General features: G+C 40.2%; 1 protein-coding gene across 8 annotated transcripts in view; it reads left to right on the forward strand.

Moving 5' to 3' along the window:
* Positions 1-21,435, forward strand: part of USP54 (ubiquitin specific peptidase 54) — a 146,978-nt gene that overhangs the window by 105,474 nt on the left and 20,069 nt on the right. For 6 of the 8 annotated variants that reach the window (XM_079899601.1, XM_079899606.1, XM_079899608.1 and 3 more), the window contains 9 exons: positions 20-169; positions 2,109-2,277; positions 3,687-3,857; positions 6,289-6,420; positions 6,590-6,970; positions 7,226-7,457; positions 8,611-8,744; positions 17,783-17,950; positions 20,424-20,543. In XM_079899601.1, the coding sequence (XP_079755727.1) occupies positions 20-169; positions 2,109-2,277; positions 3,687-3,857; positions 6,289-6,420; positions 6,590-6,970; positions 7,226-7,457; positions 8,611-8,744; positions 17,783-17,950; positions 20,424-20,543 (1,657 nt within the window). The remainder of the gene's footprint in view (positions 1-19; positions 170-2,108; positions 2,278-3,686; positions 3,858-6,288; positions 6,421-6,589; positions 6,971-7,225; positions 7,458-8,610; positions 8,745-17,782; positions 17,951-20,423; positions 20,544-21,435) is intronic. The other 2 variants (XM_079899605.1, XM_079899607.1) reach the window with 1 other exon arrangement.

Here is a 21,435-nt window from a genome sequence, read left to right on the forward strand (position 1 = left end):
TTCTCCTCTTTCCCCACAGCTGTTTTTCAGAGTAACAGATGACCGGGCCAAGCAGTCTGAACTGTACTTAGTAGGAATGATCTGTTACTACGGCAAACATTATTCTACATTCTTTTTCCAAACAAAGATCCGCAAATGGATGTATTTTGATGATGCTCACGTCAAGGAGGTAGGAATATTCAAGTCCTTCTTGACGTGTTTGGTGAATGGAACAAAAAACTGTGGACAGTTACTTGTCTTCAGTGTTTCATTTTCATAATTTTAATGTCTGTCTGCCTATCTATTGAATTTATGAGAGTGTCAGTCTTGTCTTCCCCAACAGACCAAGTTCCTTGAGGACAGGATCAATTTATCTTCTGTTATTTTCTCGGAATCACCTCACCAGCATTCAGAACCATTCTGAATTTATAGTTGAAAGGGCTTTTCAAAAAATGTGTTAATTCGTTGATTTGAGCGAGAACAATCTAATGCCTCAAATTAGGTTATAAGCTTAGCACAGAGTTCAGAATTCCAAATCTTGTAATTAACAGTGGGTCATACTTTGTCCCAGGGCTGCTGTAAATTATTCTCTGATTGTTATCTCCCTGAAGTACTCTATCACGGATTAACGTATTTTGGGGATAGTGTAGAGAAAATAAGGCTATAATGATATTTAAAGCTGGAAATTTGGTACTATCTAAACCACAGAGTGTGTGGCTGAAGTAGTTTAGGTGATCTGTGTGAGTTAGGAAGCCTTTTGTGATAAGATTAGCAGCTAGGAGACTGCTGACTATAATCTACACCAACCCATGGGCCTTATGTAGTGTCCTCTACAAATAGTAAAGTCTTTGTTAATTCCCTGATTCTCTTCTCCATCTCTTTTTTACTGTTGTAATCTTGGGCAACTTATGTAAATTCTTTGAGCTTTAGGTTTTTCATTTGAAAAATAATACCTGCCTTATAAAATATTAAATCGGATTTGTATGTAAAAAGTATATAAATGTTTCAGTTAAAATGATAATTCAGTTATAAATTTACTGAACGTCTATTATGAAATAAACACTGTGCCAGTGGTCTGACTCCAAGAACACACCATCTAAGAATGTGACTGGATCAAACTTAAAAGAGAGTGAGTTTGGGGATTTGATTGGATTGTTGTTTCCATGGCTCTTCTGCCACTTTTTTCCACTGCCATGGCAGCGCTGAATCCAGCACAAAGCTAAGGCTGAGAGGTTCAGCTGTATATTCTAAGCAGTTTGACATTTTATGTCCTGCCTTGTGTGAACTCTGAGACGGAATGTCACTTATTTTTAGGCAGTCTGTGAGAGGGTTTCTGTCTGCTCTTTAGCTTCGTGAAGGTGATTTTAATATTTAGGAGAGAATTATAGAAATGCAAATTTCAAGCAAGGGCTTTTATTTGATGTCTGTGAAAAGAAATTGATCACCAAGTCAACTGAAGTCCCCTCACATAGCATATTCAGCCTTGAGAACTTTTATTCATAATTGAATTGATGTTTCACAGGAATAAAAGTAATTTTATTCATCATTCCTATCTCTTATAGGGTTTTAGTGCTTTCTAAAAGGATTTCATTAAAAAAGACTTAACAAAAAATTCATTGGGGGCTTCCCTGGTGGCGCAGTGGTTGAGAGTCCGCCTGCCGATGCAGGCGACACGGGTTCGTGCCCCGGTCCGGGAAGATCCCACATGCTGCGGAGTGGCTAGGCCCGTGAGCCATGGCCGCTGAGCTTGCACGTCCGGAGCCTGTGCTCCGCAACGGGAGAGGCCACAACAGTGAGAGGCCCGCGTACCGCAAAAAAAAAAAAAAAAAAATTAATTGGGACTTCCCTGAAGGTCCAGTGGTTAAGACTCCACACTTCCACTGCAGAGGATGTGGGTTTGATCCCTGGTTGGGGAACTAAGATCCTACATGCCACATGGCGCAGCCAAAAATTAAAAAAAAAAAAAAATTCATTAAGTTTAGGTCCAAGATCTCTTTTGTTGTTTCTTTACCCAGTTCTTGTCTTTTCATCTCTTTTATTTTCTTTAGAAAAATAGAGTAGAAACATATGTGTTGAATTATGGATATGAAGTATAATTTTCATGCTTTTTCTGGTTGTTTCTGGTTCAGATTGGGCCCAAATGGAAGGATGTGGTGACCAAATGCATCAAGGGACATTATCAGCCTTTGCTGCTGCTTTATGCAGACCCCCAGGGTACCCCAGTGTCCACCCAGGACCTGCCCCCCCAAGTTGAGTTCCAGTCGTACAGCGGGACATGCTACGATAGTGAAGATTCAGGTGAGCAGCCTAGCTCTTTACTTCTCCCTCCCCACTCCAATGTGATGACTGGACAGTAGGGTCTCACAGTCATGAGCCTAGCACTTAACCTAGCTTGGAGAAAGAGGATTCATCAGAAATAAGAAAGAAGTGCCAACTCATGCTGAAGCCCAAGTTGTGTCAGGCTTTGTTTCCTTCAGTGTTTAGGAATATATTGTCTAGATCACCTGGCCCCGTTTCAAAAATGAGAATGAAATTATGTTCATTTCTCAAAATGAGACGGAAATTATGTTCAAATTATGTTCAATTATGTTCATTTAGAAGGAACTTATGAGGTATTAAGTTTGTGAGGGAAACCTCACTATTTAACCTTCTAATATTGCTAAGATGACTCATTCTTACTAGCAATTTAACAGTGACTTGAGTTGTTAAGACCCAGAAAATGATATGAGTTACTACAAAGCTCGTCATTTTGTTTGGGATGAGAGATTTTTGTTTTAAAATGCCAAGTCTGGTAGCAATATTCCTTAGCTTATGAATCAGCTGTTCACTTCTAATTCAGTTATTTGGAACTTAAATCATGTTTTCCTGTAGAAACAGTTGCAGCTTTATTACTAAAGTCTCAGGCTATCCCTCAGAAACTCATCCTGTAATAGAAATACAACCCTAATGGTTTTGGCTTGATTCCTAAAAGGAGGAAAAAGTAATGTTCTTTTCCTCTTCTGGATCTAAGGCTGGCTGGCCCTGAGTATAATGAAAGAGAAGATACTTATCCTTGGAATCTTTTCCCCTCCCTTTTGTACCTCCCTCCTGTTTGGTCTGTTCTTCCCACCCTTGTGCCCCACCCAGACCTGCTCTGCTGCTTCTCCCTTCAGTCAAACACCCATTTACACTGTTGTGCTTATCTCAGCTAGGTGTTCAGAGGAAAGTAGTCTAATTGAACTAATTCACACCAAAGTATAAATAACTGCCCCATAATGTCTCATAGATATTAAAAATGCTTTTAAATTTTTAAAAGTGACTTTTCTGGCAGTATAGGAGAAAAATTATGGGATAGGGAAACAAGGGATAGGGAAACAACAGGTTATGTGTGCCAGGTTGGCCTGGGATTTGCCATCTAAGTAGATCTTACTTTTCACAACTTTTTCCTTTCTTCTACTTTTCCCCCTGTAGGTTTTCTAAAAGCCCCACAGTTTTTCACAATGGCAGGCAAAGGGAGGGCTTCAGCAAGGTAGGGGCAGGAGTGGGAGGAATTGTGTGTCTGGGTTATCTGAAGTTGGGTGTTGGGAAGAACGGCTCTGGTATATCCTTCTCACCCTTCCATTTAGGAAGTTCTTACCTTGTGAACCTTTGTTGCCATCCATCTCTTCGCCGCCTCTCTATCACTGTCCTCTCTTTCCTCACCTTTGCATGTCTCCTCCTTCCCTCAGGGAGGGAGCCCTCCATCTCAAGTGATACTCGAACAGATTCCTCAACGGAGAGCTATCCCTACAAACACTCCCACCATGAGTCTGTGGTCAGTCACTTCTCTTCTGATTCTCAGGGAACAGTCATCTATAATGTGGAGAACGATTCCACGTCTCAGAGCAGTCGGGACACAGGTAGGGACTTATACAGTGGACCCTGCTTGCCTGATTCAGTTCTGCATAGAGGGTCTCCCAAGAAAAAGAAACTGGGGCAAGTCAGAAATGTTTGTCATGCAAAGGGGGAAATGCACAGAACTTGGGTAATTGAGAAGGATGAAAGAAAGCAACTCACTTCTGAATGAATGATGATGTTCCCGTCAACAGCAGCCTATCAGTAAGGACAATTGTAATGTGATTATTTATTCTGAAATCTTTTTCTGAAGGCTTTTTTCCTGCTGTGCTCTTGATCCCTGTCATTCTCATAGTGCCCCATTAAACCTTGTGGTCTTGCACCTCATTTCCTTCTCATGCCAGGCTTTGTTTCAAAGCCCTGAAGGGTTTTGAGAGAAGGGGCATATTTATGGATGGGGAAACCTGCTCATCACCTTGCTGGGCTTCCTGAAGGACAGAGAAATAAAAGGATGGAAAGCTAGCCTGTTTGTTATTGTGAGTTCCATGCAGAGAACATTCTTGAATTGTTCTGTTAATCTACAGAAGATTGTGCCTGTGTTAGTGGAAGAAATCATTACAGGGCACTAAAGTAAGAACAGTAAGTGACTGACTGCTGAGATGAAAAGTTCATCACCTAAGGCATAGGACAGTGCCCATACTCTTAGAGACTTGGGAATTAGTGATCCCATGGCTTCAGATTGGTGGTTTACATCCTGTGCATGCCCTTTAAAAAAAAAGAGAGAGAATTTCAAACATATTCAAAAGCATACAGAATAGTATACAGCCCCTTCATGTACCCATCACCTAGTTTCAATAATTATAACTCATGGTCAGTCTAGTTTTATCTGTACCTCTGCCCACTTCCCCTACTCATGGATTATTTTGAAGCAAATCCCAGACATTATATCACCTTTTCCATAAATATTTTAGTATATATCTCTAAAAGAATCATTTTTAAAATTAATAACTTCTTAACCAATGAGCATTCAAATATCCTATTATCTCATAAATGTCATATTTTTTAATGGTTGGTTTGTTTTTGACTCAGAATCCAAATGAGGTCTACACATTGTGATGGGTTAATAAGTCTTTTACATTTCCTTTAATCTGTAGGTTTTGCCTCTGTTTCTTCCTTTCTATTTATTGTTGAAGAACTAGGTAGTTTGTGCTGTAGTTTTCCCACATTTTAAGTTTTGCTGATTGTGTCTGTATGGTAAACTGTAGCGTGTTTCTCTCTCCTCTATATTTTTTATGAATTGGTAGTTGGATCTAGTGGTTTGGTTGGATTCATATTGGATTTCTTTTGATGACTATTGCATAGGTGACTACTGCAAAGTGTGATTTTTTTAGATTGTATTTCTGAAACTGTGAAACAGGGAGAAACCAAGTCACAGGATAAATAAGGAGAGTCAGGTTTATTTTAAGGGTTTGTGAATGGCTGGGGGTGGAGGAGCATGCCCATTGGATTTTACATTTGTGGATTTCGTTGTTCCAACTGATAAGTCTTTCTTATGGGCCCAGAGATAGCAAATGATTAGATAAAAGCAATAAGAGATTGCGTTGGTAATTGAAAATATGTAGCCATATCATTGCATATCATACCTGAATATGTACAAGGATTTTCATAACTAACATATGGAAGCAAATTTCTGTTAGCTCTCAGATGTTTGAGAACCCTAGGGGATTTCCTATAAGCCTATATTCCAATTTAATTCAGTTGCTTAATTCACCTTTGGCTTCCAGCAGCTTAGATGATTATATCCTTTAGAATCTGACCTTTGCTGTTGTCAGATCACACTTATACATTCACATACTGTGGGCGTGAAGTATGGCAAGTTACATAAAAGAGCCCAGATCTCCTGGGTTTCCCAGTGATTAGTATTGAGAAGCTATGAAGTGTAATCTCTGGGCGAAGTCAAGTTTGGTAAAGCATGGGTTATGGCTGGGAATGAGAATTATTCAAAGTTCAGATGTCCTTTGGAATGATTCACATTTAAGGAATGTTTAGAACTGGGTCTTAAAGCCATATACGATCAGAGCTCTTGTGGGCAAAGGCTGGGGCACCTAGGATAATACCAGATGTAATAAAAATTAAACTTCACTCGGTATGTGTTGCTACCATGATATTCTTATATAATCTTTAAAACTTTTGCCTTTTAAAAACTACCAAGTAATGTGTCCTTCTGGGTCACTGGGAAGGATTATGAGTGGGATCGAGATTGGTAATTGCTCAGGAGACATTGTAAATTTGGAAGTTCCCACTAAATACTTGAGCTTTTTGCCTTTATCTATTGAGAGATTCCTGCTACACTTAAATCACATAGTCTTGGCCTCTACAGCTTCCGATCCACTAAGTTTGTGGGACTGCCATGAATCCCAAAGGGAGAGTAGGTTCTCTAAAGGATGGAGGTCAGTCTCAGATACCAGCTTACCCCCATTTCCTTGTTTTTTTCAGGACACCTGACTGATAGTGAATGTAATCAGAAACTCCCATCCAAGAAAGGGTCACTGATAGAGCGCAAGAGGAGCTCTGGCCGGGTCAGGAGGAAAGGCGATGAGCTTCAGGCCTCAGGGTACCACAGTGAAGGCAAGCCCCCCTGCATAGTTTCTCTTTCTTTACTCACTCTGTCACACTCACACTCCAACTGTGGCTTCTCCTGTCTGCTCAAAGGCCTTTCATTCTTTTTTGACTCTGGGGTCTGGGTGCCCGTGATGACTTTAAACATTTACAGTTGTTTCATCCTTTGTGTTTTTAGGAGAAACACTGAAAGAGAAGCAGGCTCCTAGGAATGCCTCCAAATCATCCAGCAGCACCAACAGGCTAAGGGATTTTAAAGAGACAGTCAGCAATATTATCCATAACAGACCATCCCTGGTTTCTCAGACCAACCTAGGATCTCCCTGTGGGGGGAGGGGAGGAGACCAGACTGACAAAAAACCTCCTCGGAACCTGCCTTTACACTCTCGTGACTGGGAAGTAGAGAGTACCAGCAGTGAGTCAAAATCCAGTTCTTCTAGCAAGTATCGTCCAACATGGAGACCCAAACGGGAGTCTCTCAATATTGACAGTATCTTTAGTAAGGAAAAAAGGAAGCACGCTGGCTATACGCAGCTTAGCCCCTTTTCTGAGGATTCAGGTAAGGAGATAATTAGGGAAGAATTGAGCTTTTGAATAAAGTTGATTTTTGTATTTTTAAAAAAACCTGGGTTTTCTGGTAGACTTGGCGAGGTGCATTTTTACCTTGAAGGGTAAAAATTTTACCCTCATGGGTCGCCTTTTGGGGATATGAGTTCAGTGAATGAGTAGCTAGAGGGAAGGGTTAGTTATATCTTGATTTGAGGCAGATGCTAAATCTACCTCCTTTTCCATACTTGTTCTTTCATTGAGATAGCTAAAGAATTTACACCAGACGAATTAAGCAAGCCACCTGCTTACGACATTAAGACTGGCGGACCAAGACCCCAGTACAAGATCTGGGGCCCATTACGGCCAGGCTGTCACCTTTTAGAGCAGCACCCTCGCCTAATCCAGCGAATGGAATCTGGCTATGAGAGCAGTGAGAGGAACAGCAGCAGCCCTGTCAGCCTGGATGCAGCCCTGCCTGAGAGCTCGAATGTCTGCAGGTATTGTTTGACCTTTGAATAGCTACATTGTCCCTTGTAGAAATGTGAGCCAGCAAGAGGCTTTTAAACTCAGACAAGTGAAGAGATGGACTTTATTACCATCTTGTGGGCAAGCAAAATGTGCTCGATCAACTTTCTATGGCAACAGTACCCTCTGCTGGGAGAAGCAGCAAAGACATTTGAGAAAGGAGAGGCAACTTTTAAAGTATTATATATAAAATAATTGTTTAGTAAATAACTTTTTTTTTTTTTTTTTTTTTTTTGCGGTACGCGGGCCTGTCACTGTTGTGGCCTCTCCCGTTGCGGAGCACAGGCTCCGGACGCGCAGGCTCAGCGGCCATGGCTCACGGGCCCAGCCACTCCGCGGCATGTGGGATCTTCCCGGACCGGGGCACGAACCCGCGTCCCCTGCATTGGCAGGCGGACTCCCAACCACTGCGCCACCAGGGAAGCCCAGTAAATAACTTTTATTGAAAGAATGAGTTAGTGAACCAAAACTTACATAGTTATACAATCAGAGAGAAAACCCAATTTTTATTTATTCTTGCCTTTTATATTAGGCTTTTTTATTTAAGATCACTGGGCATTCTGTGTCTTACGAAGCCAGTGATATTCATAATTCCATAAGATAATGATGACAGTTTAATAGTGGTCATTGCACCCTGTCCATAGGGCCTATTTGCTTTATAACTTTCAGATCTCCATATATTGTTTTTACTGAGTTGCCTCAGAGACAAGTTTCCTAACAGTATATAGCTTTGAAAGGAGTGATATCTTCTGTAAGAGTGATAACTGTATCCTCATACTTTCCCACTGCTCTTCCCTGACATCAGACCCTGTTTAGTTTTACACATGAGAAGATGCTACAAAAGTATAAGAAAGAGGAAGCCAATCCATATGAGAGCATTTGTTTATTAATTCATTAAATAAGTTTTGTGCCAGACACTGCTAGATGTACAAAATGTGAATGAGATGAGATAAGATGGGGGAACAAGTGGGTATTTCAATTTTCAGAAGTAGTTTTGCAGGTATTTTAATTATATTAGTTCGATGTTTGGGGTTTTTGTTGTAGTTTTGGAGGGAATTTAGTCCTAGGAATGTTGCTAGTTATCAGCCTTCTGATGCTTTCACTAGACTGGTTTCTGTTTTGAAGGGATACAAGTGCTAAGAGATCAGCTGGGTTGGCCCCTTCCTGGCGTCACATCCCAAAGTCTCACAGTAGTAGCATCCTGGAGGCAGACTCCACAGTATCCAGGAGTGGCTGGACAAAGAATCAGCCCCTCTCAGGTAAGCGCAAGGACGTTGGATTTGGAGAACTGGATTTTACTGCCAGTTCTATTTGGGAAACAGCCTAACCTGAGCACATTTGAAATTAGAGGACAATTGTACTTTGTTCCATCAGAATGTAAATGTGAAGACGTTTGATCTGCTCCATCTCTGGATTTATCTTTTTTGTTGTTGTTGTTCTCTATCATGGCTTGCCTGCTTGCTCCTTTCCACCTTGGAGAGAGCCCTGGAGGGAGCAAGAAGGAACAGAAATATGGTGAACAGTATCAGTAGCACCTGCTTTCTTCAGAAGAATAACTCCTAGGGCTTTCCTTGGTATAGAGGCATTCTTGTGGGAACGGATTTTTTATTGTTTAGTATTATGAATTGAGATAACAAAGGGGACATGTAGGCTATGGGCAAAACTGGGAAATAAGCAGGTCAGAACTCCCCTTGCCCCTGCCTCTATATCCTGTCTAGTATCCCTGCTTTGTTTTTCCTTCTTGAATGTGCCTGTCCCTCCTTCTCAAAACAAGCTTTAAAGGAATGATCTAACTCTTTTACACTAGATGTATGTGACTGAGAATAGTTTAAAGTATGCTTTCTCTAAGAGAAACTAGCATTTTAACAAGTCAAAGCCTGAAGATAAAGGGATATTGGAATTTCAGGTATGAGACACCAAGCATAGACATTTGAGGTAGTCATAGGTTTTATATCCTTTTTACATTCTTCTCACAGCACACATATATACTTACAGTGCGTATTCAAATAAGTAAAATAAATCCTTTACTTACTCACAGCTGAAAATTGAGGTGGTAACTATGTAGTCTCCCGAACATGGAGACTTTTTGTGATGCTTGAAGGAAGGTGGTGAGTATTCAGTATTGTTTAGTTGGCTGAGGAGTTCTGGGGTCCATTCGTCTAACTTAGAAATCAACCTTCTCTGAAAGATGTGTTTCATCCCTTTTTTTTCTGGTATGTTAGATCAGTTGGGAGTAGGGTGTGTGGGCAGAAACCTAACTATGGTCTGGTTTAATGAGCTTCTGAATATAGATATGTGGCCAGCTCACTAGGGAGACGAGGACAGAATATTATGTGCCAACCTGTAGAGATGACACCAGGAACATTACTAGTCTGACCACCAGTTCTCTTAATGGCCACTGAAAGTTCTTAAAGGTGGCTGGAAGGGTGATATGCAGCAGAAATAAAAAGGCATGAACACTTTTAGGTGTGAGTGCCATAGATTGCTAACATCTGGCAGAGCAGAACAATGCCTGTAGAAGCAGATATCTCTGAAATCCTGGGCTAGAGTAGGTTATAGTGAGAAATCCATGGAAGAGATTCATTCTTCCTAATGAAATTATAGGTTTGGTTTATTTCCCACATTTTAATTTATCTCATATTGACTAACATTGCTTTGAGAAACTTGTGCTCTTCCATGAGCCTGTTCCCCCTTCTCTTTCCTTCGACAGCCAATAGTTTTTCAGCACACTAAAGACTGAGTCTCATGATTTCACTGATAGCCCTAATTCTAGATTAGCTGGATAGAATTCACCAACTGGATTCCTCAACTGGTAAAAGATATTTGGCAAGGAGTTAGAATAAATTCCTCACACACCATACACCCCACCATCCTCTTTGTATAGTTAACCCTATTTTTTTTATCTGGTGACACTGACCACCCTTTTAAAAAATTACAGAAGTAAATGTTAGCCCAACAATTCAGTAACTTGCCCATTGCCTCTTCAAACTGAAGGAACCACTGTTATCATTATGGCATGTATCTTCCTACATCTCTTTCTGTGCTTTCTATTCTATGTACAAGTACATAGATAAGTTTTTTTATTTATACATCTTTATTGGGGTATAATTGCTTCACAATGCTGTGTTAGTTTCTGTTGTACAACAAAGTGAATCAGCCATATGCATACATATATTCCCATATCCCCTCCCTTTTGAGCCTCCCTCCCACCCTCCCTATCCTACCTCTCTAGGTCATCGCAAATCACCGAGCTGATTTCCCTGTGCTATGCTGCTGCTTCCCACTAGCTATCTATTTTACATTTGGTAGTGTATATATGTCCATGCCACTCTCTCACTTTGTCCCAGCTTACCCTTCCCCCTCCCTATATCCTCAAGTCCATTCTGTAGTAGGTCTGCATCTTTATTCCTGTCCTGCTACTAGGTTCATCAGTACCATTTTTTTTAGATTCCATATACATGCGTTCGCATATGGTATTTGTTTTTCTCTTTCTGACTTACTTCACTCTGTATGACAAACTCTAGGTCCATCCACCTCGCTACAAATAATTCAATTTCGTTTCTTTCTATGGCAGAGTAATATTCCATTGTATATATGTGTCACATCTTCTTTATCCATTCATCTGTCAATGGACATTTAGGTTGCTTCCATATCCTGACTGTAGTAAATAGTGCTGCAGTGAACTTTGTGGTACATGTCTCTTTTTGAATTATGGTTTTCTCAGGGTATATGCCCAGTAGTGGGATTGCTGGGTCATATGATAGTTCTATTTTTAGTTTTTTTAAGGAACCTCCATACTGTTCTCCATAGTGGCTGTATCAATTTGCATTTCCACCAACAGTGCAGGAGGGTTCCCTTTTCACCACACCCTCCTCTCCAGCTTTATTGTTTCTCTCTCTCTCTCTCTCTCTCTCTCTCTTTCTATATATATATATATATATATATATATAATATATATATATATATATAAATATATATATATATTATACCAAATATATATATATATTATTTTTTTTTTGCGGTATGCAGGCCTCTCACTGTTGTGGCCTCTCCCGTTGCGGAGCACAGGCTCTGGACGCGCAGGCTCAGCGGCCATGGCTCACGGGCCCAGCCGCTCTGCGGCATGTGGGATCTTCCCAGACCGGGGCACGAACCCATGTCCCCTGCTTCGGCAGGCGGACTCTCAACCACTGCGCCACCAGGGAAGCCCTCTATATTTTTTGATAATGGCCATTCTGACTGGTATGAGGTGATATCTCATTGTAGTTTTGATTTGCATTTCTCTAATAATTAGTGATGTTGAGCATCTTTTCATGTGCCTCTCAGCCATCTGTATGTCTCCTTTGGTGAAATGTCTGTTTAGGTCTTCTGCGCATTTTTAATTGGGTTGTTTGTTTTTTTGATATTGAGCTCCATGAGCTGTTTGTATATTTTGGAGATTAATCCTTTGTCAGTTGCTTTGTTTGCAAATATTTTCTCCCATTCTGAGGGTTGACTTTTCATCTTGTTTATGGTTTCCTTTGCTGTGCAAAAGCTTTTAAGTTTCATTAGGTCCCATTTGTTTATTTTTGTTTTTAGTTTCATTACTCTAGGAGGTCGGTCAAAAAAGATCTTGCTGTGGTTCATGTCAAAGAGTGTTTTTCCTGTGTTTTCCTGTAAGAGTTTTATAGTGTCTGGTCTTACATTTAGGTCTTTAATCCATTTGGAGTTTATTTTTGTGTATGGTGTTAGGTAGTGTTCTAATTCCATTCGTTTACATGTAGCTGTCCAGTTTTCCCAGCACCACTTATTGAAGAGGCTGTCTTTTCTTCATTGTATTTTCTTGCCTCCTTTGTCATAAATTAGGTGACCACATGTGCATGGGTTTATCTCTGGGCTTTGTATCCTGTTCCATTGATCTGTATTTCTGTTTTTGTGCCAGTACCATACCATCTTGATTACTGTAGCTTTGTAGAATAGTTTGAAGTCAAGGAGCCTGATTCCTCCAGCTCCATTTTTCTTTCTCAAGATTGCTGTATCTATTCAGGGTCTTTTGTGTTTCCATACAAATTGTGCAATTTTTTGTTCTAGTTCTGTGAAAAATGCCATTGGTAGTTTGATAGAGATTGCATTGAATCTGTAGATTGCTTTGGGTAGTATAGTCATTTTCATTATGTTGATTCTTCCAATCCAAGAACATGGTGTATTTCTCCATCTGTTTATGTCATCTTTGATTTCTTTCATCAGTGTTTTATAGTTTTCTGCATACAGGTCTTTTGCCTCCTTAGGTAGGTTTATACCTAGTTATTTTATTGTTTTTGTTGCAATGGTAAATGGGATTGTTTCCTTAATTTCTCTTTCTGATTTTTCGTTGTTAGTGTATAGGAATGCCAGAGATTTCTGTGCATTAATTTTGTATCCTGCAACCTTACCAAATTCATTGATTAGTTCTAGTAGTTTTCCGGTGGCATCTTTAGGGTTTTCTATGTATAGTATCATGTCATCTGCAAACAGTGACAGTTTTACTTCTTCTTTTCCAATTTGTATTCCTTTTATTTCTTTTTCTTCTCTGATTGCTGTGGCTAGGACTTCCAAAACTATGTTGAATAAGAGTGGCAAGAGTGGACATCCTTGTCTTGTTTCTGACCTTAGTGGAAATGAGTATGATGTTTGCTGTGGGTTTGTCATATATGGCCTTTATTATGTTGAGGTAGTTTCCCTCTATGCCCATTTTCTGGGGAGTTTTTATCATAAATGGGTGTTGAATTTTGTAAAAAGCTTTTTCTGCATCTATTGAGATGATCATATGGTTTTTATTCCTTAATTTGTTAATATGGTGTATCACATTGAATGATTTGCGTATATTGAAGAATCCTTGCATTCCTGGGATAAATTCCACTTGATCATGGTTGATGATCATTTTAATATGTTGTTGGATTCTGTTTGCTAGTATTTTGTTCAGTATTTTTGCATCTATGTTCATCAGTGATATTGGTCTATAATTTTCTTTTATTGTGATATCTTTTTCTGGTTTTGGTATCAGGGTGATGGTGGCTTTGTAGAATGAATTTGGGAGTGTTCCTCCCTCTGCAGTTGTTTGGAAGAGTTTGAGAAGGATGGGTATTAGCTCTTCTCTAAATGTTTGATAGAATTCACCTGTGAAGACATCTGGTCCTGGACTTTTGTTTGTTGGAAGATTTTTAATTACAGTTTCAATTTCATTACTTGTGATAGGTCTGTTTATATTTTCTAATTCTTCTTGGTTCAGTCTGGAAAATTGTACCTTTCCAAGAATTTGTCCATTTCTTCATGGTTGTCCATTTTATTGGCATATAGTTGTTTGTAGTAGTCTCTTATAATCCTTTGTATTTCTGTGGTGTCAAGTTGTGATTTCTCCTTTTTCATTTCTGATTTTATTGATCTGCATCCTCTCCCTTTTTTCTTGATGAGTCTGGCTAATGGTTTATCAATTTTATCTTCTCAAAGAACCAACTTTTAGTTTTATTGATCTTTGCTATTGTTTTCTTCATCTCTATTTCATTTATTTCTTCTCTGATCTTTATGATTTCCTTCCTTCTACTGACTTTGGGTTTTCTTTGTTCTTCTTTCTCTAGTTGCTTTAGGTGTAGGGTTAGATTGTTTATTTGAGATTTTTCTTGTTTCGTGAGGTGAGATTGAATTGCTGTAAACTTCCCTCTTAGAACTGCTTTTGCTGTATCCCATAGGTTTTGGGTTATTGTGTTTTCATTGTCATTTGTTTCTATGTATTTTTAATTTCTTCTTTGATTCTTCAGTGATCTCTTGGTTATTTAGTAGCACACTGTTTAACCTCCATGTGTTTGTGTTTTTTACAGTTTTTTTCTGTAATTGATTTCCAATCTCATAGCATTGTGGTCAGAAAAGATGCTTGGTACGATTTCAGTTTTCTTAAATTTTCCGAGGCTTGATTTGTGACCCAAGATGTGACCTATCCTGGAGAATGTTCAGTGTGCACTTGAGAAGAAAGTGTATTCTTCCACTTTCAGGTGGAATCTTCTATAAATATCAATTAAATCTATCTGGTCTATTGTGTCATTTAAAGCTTGTGTTTCCTTATTTATTTTCTGTTTGGATGATCTGTCCATTGGTGTAAGTGGGGTGTTAAAGTCCCCTACTATTATTGTGTTACTGTCCATTTCCCCATTCATGGTTGTTAGCATTTGCCTTTTGTATTGAGGTGCTCCTATGTTGGGTGCATAAACATTTATAATTGTTATATCTTCTTCTTGGATTGATCCCTTGATCATTATGTAGTGTCCTTCCTTATCTCTTGTAACAGTCTTTCTTTTAAAGTCTATTTTATCTGATACAAGTATTGCTACTCTAGCTTTCTTTTGATTTCCATTTGCATGGAATATCTTTTTCCATCCCTTCACTTTTAGTCTGTATGTGTCCCTGAGTCTGAAGTGGGTCTCTTGTAGACAGCTCATAATGGGTCTTGTTTTTGTATCCATTCATCCAGTCTGTGTCTTTTGGTGGGGGCATTTAATCCATTTACATTGAAGGTTATTATCGATATGTATGTTCCTATTACCATTTTCTTAATTGTTTTGAGTTTGTTTTATGGGTCTTTTTCTTCTCTTGTGTTTCCTGCCTAGAGAAGTTTCCTTTAGCATTTGTTGTAAAGCTGGTTTGGTGGTGCTGAATTCTCTTGGCTTTTGGTTGTCTGAAAAGCTTTTGATTTCTCCCTTGAATCTGAATGAGATCCTTGCTGGGTAATCTTGGTTGTAAGTTATTCTCTTTTATCACTTTAAGTATATCCTGCCACTCCCTTCTGGCCTGCAGAGTTTCTGCTGAAAAATCAGCTGAAAAATCCCTTATGGGGATTCCTTTGTATGTTATTTTTTGCTTTTCCCTTTCTGTTTTTAATATTTTTTCTTTGCATTTAATTTTTGTTAGTTTGATTAATATGTGTCTTGGTGTGGTTCTCCTAGGGTTTATCTTGTATGTGACTCTCTGCAGTTCCTGGACTTCAGTGACTATTTCCTTTCCCATGTTAGGGAAGTTTTCCAGTATAATCTCTTCAAAAATATTTTCTCAGACCCTTCTTTTTCTCTTTTTCTTCTGGGACCCCTACAATTCGAATGTTGGTACATTAAGTGTTGCGCCAGATGTCTCTGAGATTGTCTTCAATTCTTTTCATTCTTTTTCCTTTATTCTGCTCCTCAGCAGTTATTTCCACCATTCTGTCTTCCAGCTCACTTACTCGTTCTTCTGCCTCAGTTATTCTGTTATTGATTCCTTCTAGCGTATTTTTCATTTCACTTATTGTGTTGTTCACCTCTGTTTGTTTGTTCTTTAGTTCTTCTAGGTCTTTGTTAAATATTTCTTGTATTTTCTCAATCTGTACCTCCATTCTATTTCTGAGATTCTGGATCACTTTACTATCATTACTCTGAATTTTTTTTCAGATAGATTGCCTATTTCCTCTTCATTTATTTGGTCTTGTAGGTTTTTACCTTGCTCCTTCATCTATGACATATTTTTTTGCTGGCTAATTTTTTTTTTTTATGAGTGGGATTGTGTTTCTGTCTTACTGGTTTTTTGGCCTGAGGCTTCCAGCACTGGAGTTTGTGGGCTCTTGGGTAGATCTGGGTCTTGGTGCTGAGATGAGGACCTCTGGGAGACCTCACTCCGATGAATATTCTCTGGGGTCTGAGGTTCTCTGTTAGTCCAGTGGTTCGGATTTGGAGTTTCCACCACAGGAGCTTGGGCCCAGCCCCCGGTTTGTGAACCATGATGCCGCAAACCGTGTGGGGTGGCAAAAAATAAAACAGAACAATAACAAAGAGTAAAAATAAAATTAGATTAGGAAACTAACAGATATGTTAGAAATAAAATGAAAATAAAAATATAGATGAAACAACAACCAGAAGGTAAAACAGAACCACAATAGTAAAAAAGAGGAGGGGAAAAAAGAAAAAAAAAGGCAGAAAAGGCCTTGGCTGTGGGGGCAGGGCTTAGGCACGGTGGGGTTTAGGTGGTGGGCGAGGCCTGTGCTTAGGACGCACAGGGCTGGAAAAGGCCATGGGGGGGTGGGGCTTAGGCTCAACATAACAGTAGGGGTCCAGGCGTGCCTCTGGTTTTGGTGGGTGGGGGACCCAGCCTGGGAGCCAGCAGGCTTCCCAGCCCAAGTGGGCAGGGCACACTCCCTCTGTGACTCTCCTGTTCCTCCGTCCTGGAGGGCCCCTCCATCCCGCCTGCCTCTTCTGTTCTCCTCCAGCCTCCCTCATATGCCCCCAGAACCAGTGTAGTAGAAGGGGCCTTTTGAGGGTGTAGGACCGGGCCTGAGAGCTGGGCAAGTTTCCCGGGCCAATTGGGCAGGGGAAACACCAGGCATGCTCCCCCTGATCTGAGCCCCCGAGGCTCCCTCCAGACACGGGAACCCCTCCCTGCTCCCAGCCACCCCTTGGGGGCACAGGTCCTGTCCTGCCTCCACTTCTCCTCCCCCCTTAGTCCCCCAATGTCCTACCGGGTCGCTTGGGGGTTCCTCCTGTCTCCCTGGGCATCGAGGTCCCCCACCAGCATCTGGCAGCTGCCCTAGTTGTCCATAGGTAAGTTTATTACTAGCATTTAAAAATAAATAAAAGGGAGTCATACTATAGATACTATTCTGTCACTTGATTTTTCACTTAATATATCATGGACATCCTTTTAGATCTGTTTGGGTCCATCTGTGAACACTGAAAAAATTAAATTTTTACTACTATCAATATTTTCCAAACTCATTAAAAAGGTGGTGGAAATTAAGAGGGAGAAATTGACTTGTTTGAAGCTTCCTGGTGAGTCACTGGTAGCACATGGTAGAGAATGCTGTCTAGTAGTTAAAAGCACAGATTATGAATTTAACCTATTTGACTTTAATTCAGCTTTACCGTTTGCCATTTTTGTTACCTTGGGTAAGTTATTTATCATCTTTGTGACTCAGTTTCTTCTTTCTTAAAATGTGGGCAATAATAGTATCTACCTCACATATTATTGTGAGAATTAAATAACATATGTAAAAGTGCTTACAGCTATGCCTGTCACGTAGTAAATACTCAACAAATGTTAGTTGTCATGATGTTATTGTTGTTATAATGCACCCAATAAATATTATTATTATTCATGGCCTAGGTATCATCCTGAATCTGAAATGGAAAGCACTATGCAGATATGAACTCCAGACTGAAGCCAAGAGTTCCAAAGGAAAAGCAGTGCTGTGGCCATAAATACAGCAAGTGCTTAGTCTTGGTTATGGAAATGTGGCGACTTCTCTTCTCCCTTGCTTTTATTCCAGGTGGGGAGATATCTTCCAAAACTGAACTGGATGAATTGCAGGAAGAGGTGGCCAGAAGGGCCCAGGAACAGGAACTTCAAAGGAAACGAGAGAAGGAATTAGAGGCAGCTAAAGGGTTTAACCCTCATCCCAGCCGCTTCATGGACTTAGATGAACTGCAGAATCAGGGTAATTGTTGTGAGCATTAGGTTGTGGGTGATGGGGACAGAGAAAGCTGGGAGGAAAAAAGTATTCAAGCTCATAAATTCTGTCTTCTCTTTAGCCAAGTTATATTTTATCTTAATTCAGCCATTTCAGTGAGAGCTAGTTAAAGTAGGAGGTGACAGGCCTATTGGTTAGAGACAGACACTGGTTTGGGGCCCATTTATTAAAAGCTTGTAGATTGAAGATAGTATATTGTTCATGAAAAATATTTCTGATGAACAGCTATATAAGATGTAAATTAAACTACTCACAATTCAGAAACATCAGAAAAAGGCAGTGAGTGAGCCACACTGACAGTGAGGGGAATTCTTCTCGCTCAGCAGAAATATGCCCTTGAGATTTCCTACCTGGAGCTTCAGGGAAGTGGATCTACCAAACAGGTTCTAAGAACACAGAGCCTGATTTCCTTTTGATCCTCTGATGATTCATATCCCAATCTCACATGATTTTCATGGACTTTATTTCAGCTTCTCCAGCTGCCCCACATTAGTTACTTTTTCTCCCTTCAATTGCTTTAGGACATCACTTTGTACCAGCAGAGACTAGCCTTCAAAATAAGAGTTCAAAAAGGCTGAGATATCTATTTTAAATAGGCCCTGAAACCTATATCTGTGTTTTTCTATGAAATGAGTTTATTATTCAGAACCTCCAGATGCAACAAATTGTGCTAAAGTAGTGTAAAGAATAGGAGCCGATGCTGTTTTGGGTGGCTGCTTTCTTTTGATCACTTCTTTCTTCTTATCAACACTTAGGAAAACTTCCTGGGCTTATTTGGGGGCTACTTTTCTCTTCTAATCCTACTGTCTTTTGATTCAAGGCAGTTGTTGCTTTATACTTTCCAAGGCATTGTTTTTTGTCTCCAAATTAGTTTACCATTCCTAATTTCTTAGATGTCCCCATGTTTCGATAGTTTTTTCTTCCTTTTTGTCCTTAAGCTATATCACATTGGTGTCTCAGGTTCATATTGCTTCTGAAAGAGGGGTCTTGTCATCTTCCTCCCTTGCCTTTCTCCCCGCTCTGTCAGTTGGGTAGTACCTTAGAGTTGAGAGTGGATCCCTCTGGCTGTATTTCATTGTCAGTTCTCCATACACTTTGGTTTAGAGCAAGGAATGGAGTGCTAAGATTCTAGAGGATAAGAATTAAAATTTAGTACAATCATTGACCAACTATATAGTTTGCCTATATCTCTGTAGAGAACTTTTTTTGTTTTAATTGCTCTAGCCACCACCTCTGATTATAAAGGTTGTATAGATTCAATTGATTTCAGATATAGTGAGAAAACTTCAGGCCTGAGTACCCCCTACCCCAGGGACCATACCTCTAGCAGTGGAGTAGAACCCAAATGTCAAGATCTTCAGAACCAACTTGTTACTTCTACTTCCTTCTCATTGTTCTCCGAAGCTATTGGTGAATTAGGGAGTGAATGTTAGGGGTATGGAAGAGCTTTTCTTACCATGTACAGCTGGAGGTTAATGGAGGATAGGTGCATTATGGGAGAAATGATTTTTTTTTCCTGTGAGCTTGTGAAAACTCACCATTAATCCCATTGTAGGTGAACTTGGGTTACAGGTTACTACTAATTTATGGTTATGAGTGAGTAAAAGGCAAGGGGATATATAAACTTGAGAATTCTTTTACAAAAGTTGCCCTTACAGTACTTTCTTGCTTTTCATGTGGCGCTGTCCCTAGACTGTCCTGCACCTGCTTTGGCACACATTCACTTTCAGGGGAGGAAGCAACATCTTATGCTCACTGCAAGGGAAGGTGACTTTTTTACAGTAGGTTTGGTGAGCAAGGGCATGATAGAAGTAAATACTTAGCAGTGCTGATGAAAGGTATGTGTGTGCAAACCAAGAACAAGGGCATTTCCACTGGCCTGGTAGATACATTGAAGTTAGGAACCGTAGAACACCTGTGCCCAAGAGGGGTATTGATTTTCCAGGTGCAGGTGGTACAAAGAAAACTATGAATTATGTAGGAAAGAAGTGTTACAGATGGCTTTTCACAGAGTACTGAAGCCACTTTTGCCTTAACACAGCAGTGGAGGTCTTGGTGGAGATCTGGGGCGTTGAACACAGGTTGCCAAGATGTATCTTGTTGCACTGTAGAGAAGCACGTCAGTTCCAGGCATAAGAACCCACCCTTCTATTATAGACAGTACTTTGTTCTTTCCTTGAGGGCCTCCCTTAGAGGTCTTGGAGTTGGAATATGTGGTGGACAATGACATGCCCCTCTTTCATGGCTTTGGTAAAGTCTCAGCTAAGGCAAAAATGGATGTCCTACGTGTTTCAGAGAATTCTTAATAGTAATGGTCAGTTGGAGTAAGGGTGGACCAGAGGCTCAGCAGCAATGATCTATGTGCACTGAAGGGAAAAAACAGCACATAGGAAAAGTTGGAACAGAGTGTTATGAAAATGAAAAGTGCTGGCCCTTTCAGGGAGGAGTGACGGCTTTGAGAGGTCCCTACAAGAGGCAGATTCAGTGTTTGAAGAGTCGCTGCATCTGGAACAGAAGGGAGACTGTGCTGCCGCTTTGGCTCTCTGTAACGAAGCTATCTGTAAGTAACTTTAACCGCTATGGCTATGGCACTTTTCACTAACTTCACAATAGGTATTATTAGTGTCGTCACTCAGATAGGATATAAACAGCTTTTAAGTCTCCTCACTGTCACTCCCCCAAACTGAGGCACTTTAGCTATCTTTTGCCCTTCAGATTTCTAAATGTGCTAGGCGTTGTCACTGTGGCCTATGGATATTTACTGGGAAAACCTCAGCAGAAGTCTACAAATGAACTATCCAGCCAGACCTACCTTCTAATCCCAAAATAAAGTTAGATTTCAGATGTGAGGTTAGTCTGCTCTTTCTCTAGTTACTGACTAGTGAGGTGGAGCTTAGGGCAGGAAGAAATGAATAAATTGACTGTGACTTCCCAGGCCTGTGACTTTGTATTGCATATTTGATTTTTTATGTTTCTCCCCTGCCTTCCTGTTATGCTGCACCATAAGGTTACAGCAAGGGACTAAGGCTTAGAATTTGTATCTGGTTCTTTAATGTGACCCACAAGAAACTGTGTTCTATAAAGACAGATGCAGGTTTGGATCTTATTTCTGCTGTTGGCCATCAGGAAGGGGGAGATGGGAGCAGAGAATGGAGACCAGAGTCGGACAGGTCAGTTGCAAAGGACAATGAGAGTGGCAACGTCTAAGATGGAAGCACCAGTTTATCTTCCTGACTCATTTTAGTTTAGCTTTTTGTTTGTTTTTTAAATTTGAATTAACCTGTTTGGCCTCCATGGCTTCCATGAATGTTCCTTATAGCCAGAGGCAGCTCTATGCCCTGGACAACATATGCATGGTCCACGCCTTGTATTCCTGCTGCATATTTTGAGTTTTACTGCATATCTTTGCTCATTTTTGGTTGAATTTTATTCTTTTTATTTTTGTTTGTATT

This window comes from Stenella coeruleoalba, assembly GCF_951394435.1.
Source record: "Stenella coeruleoalba genome assembly, chromosome: 16".
In the NCBI taxonomy this organism is placed as follows: Eukaryota; Metazoa; Chordata; class Mammalia; order Artiodactyla; family Delphinidae; genus Stenella; species Stenella coeruleoalba.